Here is a 10,584-nt window from a genome sequence, read left to right as displayed (position 1 = left end):
AAATATCTGTCATTAAAGAGACAAATATAAAAAAACATATACCTTTCAAATGGGTACATCCATCGATATTGCACAGGGCCACCAACCCTCAGTTCATATGGCAGATGTATGATCAAATGTTACATAACATCGAAAAATGTTGGCAGAAATATCTTTTCTAGTAGACAAACAATGGTGATGACAGAGTCCTCGAGATTCTTTACATCTGATACTACGACCTCCGATGCACACAATGTTCTAAAAAATCCGCTCAACTCAGACAGTACCCCCCATATAGGTTTGTCTAACATATCATGGAATGCTAGGGGTATCAATCGCTGCATAAAGATATGACAATCATGGCTCTTCAACCCATATAACTGTCCATCGTCAATCTTCATAGCCCGAGCAATGTTAGAGACATATCCATCTGGAAATCTCAATTGTCTCAACCATTGACATACATGTTTTATTTGATCAGGTCTGAGCACATACTTTGCCTTTGGTTTCAGTATTTTGCCATTATACTCTTTGAGTTCCAATTCTGGTCTTTTACATATTAATTTTAAATTCATACGAGCCTTCGGATTATCCTTCGTTTTTCCTTTAACATTCATTACTGTATTGAACACATTATCAAACACATTTTTCTCTACATGCATCACATCCAAATTATGTCGTATCAATAGGGTCGGCCAATACGATAGTTCCAAAAAAAATAGATTTCTTCATCCAATTGTGATCCTTCCCAAATCCACGAAAGGGTGTAGGACTGCGGGCATCTGTTAATACATCTGAAAAGTATCACAATCTTCTTAAAATCTCTATGCTAGACAATCTTGAGGATGGACCTTTCATTTTAGTTGTGCTTGCTTTAAACACATTTTTTTGTCGTCAGAACGGATGGTGGCTGGGTAGAAATTGACGATGACACTCAAACCAGCAAGGCTTCCTTCCATGCCTCAATCTAAAAGCTTTGGAATCCTCCATGCAGTACGGACATGCCAACCTCCCATGTGTGCTCCAACCAGATAGCATACCATATGCAGGGAAGTCACTGATTGTCCATAGAACAACGACCTTCATGTTGAAATTTTGTTTTTGGTGGGCATCATACGTGGTAACACCGTCATCCCACAGTACTTTTAGTTCATCAATCAATGGCCTTAAATATACATCAAGATTTTGGCCAGGTGAGGCCAGACAAGGGATCAACAGAGACAAGAAAAGATTTGGACGTTTCATACACAAGCTTGGTGGAAGGTTGTATGGAGTTACAAATACTGGCCAGCATGAGTATAGAGTTGATCTACCCCCAAATGGATTAAATCCATCTGTACATAGACCGAGTCTAACATTTCGCACTTTCATTGCGAAGTTCTGATGAGTACGATCAAAGTGCTTCCAAGCTTCAGCGTCAACAGAATGCATGATCTTGTTTTCATCGTGTCGAACTTTATTTGCATGCCATCTCATGTGTTTAGTTGTCCTTGAAGACATATACAATCTAGGAGTGATAGGAAAGTAGCGAAGCGACTTGTATGAAACTTCCTTTGATCTCGTGCTACCATTGCCTCTTGTCTTTGGCTTGAACCGAGGATGTTCACATAACGGGCATGATATGTTGTTTTCCTGCTCCTTGAAATACAACATGCAGTGATTTAGACAAGCATCAATCTTTTTGTAACACATACCCAGAGCGTTGACCATAACTTTCACACGATAGAAATTTTGTGGCAATTTCTCATCTTTGGGCAACATACTCTTCACAATCATGCACAAATGGTCAAAACATGATTGACTCAAATTATACTCGGACTTCAAATTCATTAGTTGAAGAACTACAGACAAGATAGTGTGACTCTCGCAACCGTTCCAAAGTGGCTCATAAGCATCTTTAAGTAAATCATAAAATCTACTAGCTGCATCGTTTGGTGATTCTTCATCTACGACAGTTCTTACACCACTAGAACTCATAGCAGAACCCAGTTCTGTTCCTGCATCATCAAATATCAAATCCGTATATGGATTATCGTGCACCACATTCACCCGTGCATCAAAATTGTTTCTAAATTCTTCTCCATGAAACATTCAGTTCTGATAATCACTCACAAAACCCTTCCTGTATAGGTGATGTCTAACGCTATGAGGTTCTACAAATCGATTATTCTTACAAATCTTGCAGGGACACCTAATCTGACCTGTGGGATCCACTGTACTGACACTTGCCATTGCAAATTCTATAAAACTGTCAACACCATCCATATATTCATGCGATAAGTCATTGTCTACTATCCTATAATACATCCATTCATGGTTTGCAGTCATTTTCTTATGATGTTACAAATAATAGCCTAACGAATTAAAAGAGAACAATCAGAATGCTACGATGAAAAAAATATCAAATTTATCATGCAATATATGATGTCATGCAATAACAAGAATTTTGATGCATGCATTGATAACTTAATATTTTCATGTGCAAACTATTAATGACACGATACAATCATTTGAAACATGCATTCATTATACAATTTCACATGGAAGTCATAATCAAATTGAAAGTAACTACATGCAAGCATGGATACAATTACATCAAACATTACAATACATCGTAATCATTCATATTAAACAAATGGCAAACATGTACCTGCAGCAAACACACTTCAATATCTCACTAACTACTACCATGCTTAGCATGAACTCCGTACTCCAAAAATAAGAACACTTCAATATTCATACATTAAAATCATGCTCAGCATGATCTCTGAACTCCAACAAAGCAACCCTAAATATCAACAACTAAGTGAGTGTGTGAACAATAAAGTGTTACATCTAATAAATTAAATAACATGTGATACACTTGCATCACTTACTTACCACGGGTATTTACCCGATTTGCATTGTTTTTGTCACTTACCACATGTGGCTGAGCATGAGCTAGTTCCGTTGAAAAATATGCACAAAAAAACACAGTTTTAAAATGAAGTCACCACACAAAAAAAAAGGTTGTTCCGACAAGGGGTCGACTCCCCTGCTGTTCCGGCAGGGGGTCGACCCCCTTACGGAACATAAGGGGTTAACCCCCTTACGGAACATAGGGGGTTAACTGACCCCCTGTTCGGGCAGGGGGTCAACCCTCAGCATTTCCGCCAGTGAGTCGACCCCCTGTCGGGGTCGACCCCCTGCCGGAACAGGCAGAGGGTTAACCCCCTGCCTGTTCCGGCAAGGAGTTAGCCCCCTGCCGGAAAGGCAGGGGTTAAACCCTCTGTCGGAACAGCAGGGGGTTAACCCCATGCCGGAACAGCAGGGGGTTAAACCCATGCCGGAAAGGCAGGGGGTCGACCCCCTGCCTGTTCCGGGAAGGAGTTAACCCCCTGCCGGAAAGGCAGGGGTTAAACCCCCTGCCGGAATAGTAGGGGGTTAACCCCCTGCGTTTTCCGGCAAAGGGTGCCTTCCTTTACCTGTCTCCGGGGGTTGGGACCGGCGAACGGTGGGACCGGCGGACAGTGGGACCGACGAACGACGAGAGTGGGACCAGCGAACGACATGAGCAGCGAAAGAGGAAAAGGAAAAGCTGTCTGGGATTAGGGTTATTCGAAAATGAGCGACAAATTAATTCCGTCGCTACGCCAACGTAAATCAAATTTAGGGAACGAGCGACAGACTATATTTCGTCGCCATGTCCGTCGCTAAGTAGCGAAAGACTAGATTTGGTCACCAACTTTGTCGGCAAATGGTGCGACCGTAACGACAAACCATTATGTCGCAAAATCCGTCGCTAAGTAGCGACGGACTATATTCTGTCGCGATTTTCGTAAACTTCATTAATTATAGCGACAGATGTTTGTCGCTCGGTAATCTGTCGCTAACTAGCGACGGAAAGATTCTATCGCTAACGTTCGTCGCTAACAACGTATTTTCTTGTAGTGTTTTTTTTGTCTAGCATGTCTTTATTTGCATTCGACGGTTTATGTGTTTTCCATGTTGCTGCATTCTTTTAAGGTATTTTTCTTTTTAGTCACAAGCTTTGCTGGAATCTTCTTTATTTTTTTTCTTCTTGTTGGTGTTTCTTCCCCTTGTTGCTGGGCGTGATAGCCTTGCTGGGGTGCATTGGACCGAGCTGGGCTCATTCAGAATGCACCCAGCCTACTCGGCACCTCCTTGAGTGCAGGCGTGCTGCAGCTGGTGCGCTGCATCCGCCACCTTCCTCTTTGACCTTGCTTCGGTTCAGCCCAGTCCCAATGCGTTTGGGACTGGCACAGCTATGCCCTTGGCCTGGGTCACGGTGTGACCAGGCTTCATTAGAAGAGAAAGGGCCCCTGGCCCTCCAGCGTTAAATGTCTTTTTGTTTTTATTTTCTTTTTTTTTGGTTCGTTGTGGTTGGCGCATCGGGTCACCTGGATGGCTTAGCCAGCTAGGCAAGCCTATACCAGGTGCCAGACCCCTTTGGTATGGCTGTCAGAGTCCATGGGCTCAGGCCTGTGGATATGGAAAGTCGCAAGGTCTGGTCCAGCAAACCAGACCCTTAGGCTAAACCGATGTCTTTCCTGGTTTGGAGCTGGGCGCCATGCAGGTTGCCGCACGGTCAGCTTGGTCGCCCAAACCTTTTCCTTTGTAGCAGGCGTGTTGGCTGAGGTACTGGTATGAACCGTGGGTTCAGGCCAGTACCACAGCAGGCTGGGGCTGTCAGGTTCATGGGCCAGACCCCAGCCAGGCCGTGGCGCACTTGGTGCTAGCCCGGTTCCTTTGTTGGAGCCGGGTGCGAGCCACGTGGTGTTGGGCACCCAGGCGACCTTACGGCTAACCCTTTTTGGTTCAGGTCTGAACAAAAAGTTCAGACCTAAGTGCGCTTGACAGCACTGTCTGGTCCCATGGACCAGACCCTGTCCAACTTCTTTAGTACCCAGATCCGCGAGGTTACCCGCGGTTGCCACTTTGGCAGCCTATTTCAGACCTAACTGAGCTACCTGAGCAGTCTGGTCCGAACTGTGAGTCAGACCAAAACCTCATAGTGGACTCAGCAGTCTGGTCCAAAGGACCAGACCTGCATATTCATGTAGGTCCGCTTTGACAACGCGTATGCAACTCAATTGCCGAAACCTCTGCATCCTTGTTACCCCATCTAGTTAGCTGCCCCTAGTAATGAATCTTTTTTTTATGTCCAGCACGAAACCATACTCATAGCCAAACCATAGTTGGTCCAGACTTGTGTTTTCTTGTGTTTTGTCTTGCTCCGCACTCTTTCACAATTCGGTTAGGGTGTTTGGCATGCACGCACATGCCTTGGGATGCACCTGTTTCGGGTAATCTTATATATATATATATAAATATGTATGTATATATATGTATATATATATACATATAGGGGTGTATGGATAATTGGGTGTACATGTATATATATAAAAAAATATATAAATTTCTATAAAGGTGAGCCTTGTAACATATATATAAGTTAATACACATAGTTGAGTTGAGTGTTTCGGTGCGACCGAATTGACACGTGGCACTCTTGTGTCCTGTCCTAGTGTTTCCACAGATATTTTACACTCTGAAATGGGTATGAGTTACATAGTGCTTATTTTATGATCGTCTTGTCAAATGTTTTGTTTCGGGTCCGCGGGCGCGGCACCCCAAACCGTGGAAAAGCCAATGTAATCCCCATTAGATAGGTTATTTCCAGAATTCGCTTTTGACACGTATGTGTGTCGTACTTCTTAAGGAAAATACTCACACCTTGGTTTCTGTTTCGATTGAGTAAGTTGTGTAAGCGGATGAACACTATTGAAACTCCACGTACATAGAATCCACGTTGGTTACAAGTCATGAACACTGTTCAATATTGTTGTATCGGGTCCGCAGGTGCGACACCCACACCGTGGAAATGCTAATGTTATTCCCATAAGTTGGGAATATCGTAGATTTCAATCTCAACACCTAAGTACGCACATGCCTTGGGATGCACCTGTTTTGGGTAATCTTATATATATGTATATATATATGTATATATATATATATATATATACATATAAGGGTGTATGCATAATTGGGTGTACATGTATATATATAAAAAAAATATATATTTCGATAAAGGTGAGCCTTGTAACATATATATATATATATAAGTTAATACACATAGTTGAGTTGAGTGTTTCGGTGCGACCGAATGGACACGTGGCACTCTTGTGTCCCATCCAAGTGTTTCCACAAATATTTTACACTCCGAAATGGGTATGAGTTACATAGTGCTTATTTTACGATCGTCCTGTCAAATGTTTTGTTTCGGGTCCGCGGGTGCGACACCCCAAACCGTGGAAAAGCCAATGTAATCCCCATTAGATAGGTTATTTCCAGAATTCGCTTTTGACACGTATTGTGTCGTACTTCTTGAGGAAAATACTCACACCTTGGTTTCCGTTTCGATTGACTAAGTTGTGTAAGCGGATGAGCACTATTGCAAACTCCACGTACATAGAATCCACGTTGGTTATAAGTCACGAACACTATTTAGTATTGTTGTATCGGGTCCGCAGGCGCGGCACCCACACCGTGGAAATGCTAAAGTTATTCCCATAAGTTGGGAATATCGTAGATTTCAATCTCAACATCTAAGTATGCCAAATCATGAGTTTTCCCTACAAGAATGGTCTCATGTTACGCAAAGTGCCAATCATAATGATTTAGTTTAACTGCTTGAGTGATGAAATTGATGAAATTCCATATGTATGAAACTGTACACTCACATGCACATGCACATGATCTTGTCTCTCAGATACGAAATTGTATAATGCCTCTAAATTCCTTATGTTTGTGCAATTAATAGAAAGCATGTGGTATTTAATTACACTTTGCACATAGCACATTCTGACACTCGTACTGAGTAGTGCGTACCTCGACTGGTACATTGCTTGAGGCATTGGTGAGTGCACAAGGTGCACTTACTTAATGAAATGAAAGGCTGGAACTTAAATTTAAACACGATAGGGTATGAATGAACATGATTTGTATTTTGGACTCAGTTGGAGTCTCTGAGCAAAGACCCTTCTGTCGTGAGTGAACTCATATGTGACTATACCCTAATTTAGAAAAGAAATAATATGGTGTTAAGATCACTTTCATGAGTGATGTGCTCTTATTAGCCGTGTGAGGCTGAGCACATGGATGGGAGGCTAAGTCCTCGTTTTGCATACCCCATAGGGACCACGAGGCATAAAATCCTCGTTAAGAGGTGTGACTGAATAATGAGCCTAAGAAAGATAAACCTGCTTCGCCCCATTCACAAACGGTTCACCTTGGAGAGGGTGAATGGTACAACCCTGAGTGACTTGTCGTTACTACGACACGTGTTTTGATAGGAGCTGTAGCGTCCTTTGGCCTCTAGTCACTCAGAGTCAGGGAGGTCGAGGTTGCCTTTTTAGGACCTCACTACTGCAGTAGTATGGATTGCAATCCTTGCCTATGCGAGAGTTTCTCTCAGCTGCGTGCTGCTCGCATGAAGTTTACTCAGTTTGTAGCATCCCCAGTTACCACACTAGAATTTGAATAACAGATGTCGGGTGCATGTCTCATAGAATGCAAGGTTCCTTCGCGTACCTGAAGGAGTAACAAGAAGAACTTAAAGACTAACCAATCACACCTGACATATTATAGTTATTTCAGTTACTTTACTTGTTCAGCAGTTACTTTAGTTACTTTACTTGTTCAGTACTTGTTATAATTCTGTTACTGCACTTAGTTACTTGTCTTATAGTTAGTTCAGTTCTATTACCTGTTTCACGTGACTAGCACTTGTCACATACGCACTTACCTGACATAGACACATGCACTTGTTAGTTCTTGTTCTGTTTCCCTGTTTTTCCTCTTAGAAATGATATATTTATCACGGTTGTTTCTTCACCACCCCGCAAGAGGACTGACCATGTTTTATGGGGATGTAGGTGACGAATAGGTACAGTGTTGATGCGACGACACACGGTGAAGGCTTGGGGACCCATACTTAGCTGCAGATCCTGTCCCAGTGGTTTTGGGTTTTGGTTGGGATGCATTTTCTATATTTTGAGTTTTCGTACTATCACATTTTGTAACTCTTAAACTATCGGGTTGTAAACCCCTTTATATTTGTGGTTGTACCTTTATTTACATTGTTAGCTACTTTTGTTGTACTTATTTGTGGCCGTCCAGACTTGCGGCCTTGCCACCTTCTTTACACCTTGTTTCCGCTGTTTTCAGTAAAACCTTAAATTTTTTTTCATAGAAAATCTAAGGTTTTTCCAAGGTCGGGGTTTGGGGCGCCACAAATCTTGGTATCAGAGCAGCGTTTAAATGTGGTCCAAAGCTTCATCGTTCATTGTCCATCGCACTGTAAATATGATTAAACTTTATTTATTTCCTGTTTCTTACTTCTTAGTTAGCATTGTGTGCTTGGTTCTGTGTGTGGGTTAGATGGCGACAAACCCAAGTTACGGGAAGATTTTGGAAGCTCTCCAGAACTTGGCCCGAGGCGAGGAGGCCTTAAGTGGAGCTGTGCAACACTTAGCTCGTAGTGTGCATATGTTGGCACCTCCTTGTGCCAGGTGTTTGGTGGATCACGCGGGGCATATCGAGGAAAAATGCCAGACGAAGCTGCGAGATGAGCTTTGGAAGAGCAATGCGGATGATATTGATGATGTGTCTTCGGTCACTGGACCCGTGGTAGTCGAAGTGGATAGTCAAAATGGAGACATGCGTGGAGCGCCAGACTCTCCCCAGTATTCTCCTGAATCGTATCCTTATGTTGTTTCATCGAAGTACGTGCTGAAACCTCCTGTGCTGCCGGTACTGATGGAAGTTTAGGAGCTATCTGATACGCCGTTGAGAACTCCTGTTTCTCCTCCCCGTATCAGGCCATGACGTTGTGGAAGTCAGAAGGACTACCGAGATTTTTACACTAGTCAGTCATGAGAATATTGTGTTGTATTGTCAGAGGCACTGAGTCAATGTTTCATTTCTGAGTTTTTGCTTAAGTTGTTAGCAATGTTTTGGTTAACCCTGTCTGGATGAAGGGTGTTTCTTGTAATGCATGCAATTTTCCTACTAATGAATGAATTTCTTACATTTGAAGTACTTGCCCATTTACTTATGTATAATTCTTGCTTATTTAGATGGCATGGCATACACGATGTGACGATCTCATGGAGACGCTCAACAACCTCACTGAGGTGGTTGGACGCCAGGCCGAGACGATGAGGAACATGAGCGAGCATATCCAGCAGACCACCTAGGGTCAGGGAACTCCTGCCCAAGTTCCTGCAGCCGCAATACCGTATAAACAGTTTATGAGCATGAATCCTTCTTCATTTGACGGAAAAGCGACATCGGAAGCAGCAGAAGATTGGGTACGAGAGATAGAGCGAATCATTCGTGTCCTACAGGTGGGCGAAGATCGCAAGGTCGACTTTGGGCCGTACCATCTCCGAAAGGATGCTGAAAGGTGGTGGGCTACCACTTGGGAGATCAAGTTCGACAACCAACCGATCAAGTGGGAGCAGTTTGTTGAGGCCTTCTATGTTGCATATTTCTCGGCTCATGAGAGGAGCAGGAAGATGCAAGAATTTCTTGACCTACAGCAAGGAAGTTCGACACTAGCGAAGTACGTCACTTGTTTCCGCAGTCTGGAAAGATACTGCCCTAACTTGTATACCACCGAGAAGGAGCAAGCACTAAAGTTTGCTCGAGGTCTGAAGCCAGTTCTGTGAACAAAGGTGTATATGCGTGCACCTACGACAGTGGATGAGGCTCTGGAGACAACCTCCCTTCTAGAGCACGATTGGACGGAATCTCAGAAGGCACCAACATCATGAGGACAACAACAACAACATCAAGGCCAAAAGAGTTAGCCTAGAAAGCGTCATTTCAGAGGAATCAGGGTGGAAAGAAGTTTCATCCTCCTTCAAAGAAGAATAGAAGCAACAACAACAACAACAACAACAACAACAACAACAACAACAACAACAACAACAACAACAACAATAACCAGCAACAATACCAAAACCACCGACCCTAGAATCAACAACAGCAACGTCAGTACCATCAACTACAGAGGTAGATCACTGTGGTGGGTTGTCCAAAGTGCACCGTCGATCATCCCGAACGACCCTGCCCACGTGATACGGGCGGATGTCTTTACTATGGCAAGGTGAGCCACTATATCAAGGACTGCAGGAAGAAGCAAGCAGATAATCAATGAAGAAACACGCCGAAGACATCTAAGCAGGCGCAGCTGAGGCAGCCTCAGCCGTATCAGCAGCAACAACAACATCAGCCAAAGCAGGGCAACCAGGAGGTCATTGTCGAACGTGCTTATGCGACAACTGTGGAGCAAGTGACCAAGGGTGAATTTTTCCAAGGTACAATTTCAGTCGCAGGACATGCAACCTTTATGTTATTTGATTATGATGATTCGTATTCTTTTATAGCTGCTAGATTTGTCAGTATTTTACCTTTGACCGTAGAGTCCTTGAATTACCCGTTGGAGGTCCATACTCCGACAAGTGATCAGTCCTTTTGTGATTCATGCATTCCGAGCATCGAGGTGTCAGTGGCAAAGCAAAACTTGTCAGCTGATGT

General features: G+C 43.3%; 1 protein-coding gene across 1 annotated transcript; it reads left to right on the top strand.

Annotated features, from left to right (window-relative positions):
* The first annotated feature begins 9,299 nt into the window (after window positions 1-9,299).
* LOC149828535 (uncharacterized) lies at window positions 9,300-9,713 on the top strand. The gene has a single exon (XM_090017074.1). The coding sequence runs from the start codon at window positions 9,300-9,302 to the stop codon at window positions 9,711-9,713; it is 414 nt and encodes a 137-aa protein (XP_089873200.1).
* Window positions 9,714-10,584: the final 871 nt, after the last annotated feature.

The sequence above is a fragment of the Nuphar pumila genome, chromosome 9, assembly GCF_984573655.1.
Source record: "Nuphar pumila chromosome 9, dmNupPumi1.hap1.1, whole genome shotgun sequence".
Taxonomy (NCBI): Eukaryota; Viridiplantae; Streptophyta; class Magnoliopsida; order Nymphaeales; family Nymphaeaceae; genus Nuphar; species Nuphar pumila.
This window is presented reverse-complemented; position numbering and strand designations above follow the sequence as displayed.

Coding starts and splice junctions, on each gene's coding strand:
- LOC149828535 (XM_090017074.1), top strand. CDS start 9,300: ATGAATCCTTCTTCATTTGACGGAAAAGCGACATCGGAAGCAGCAGAA.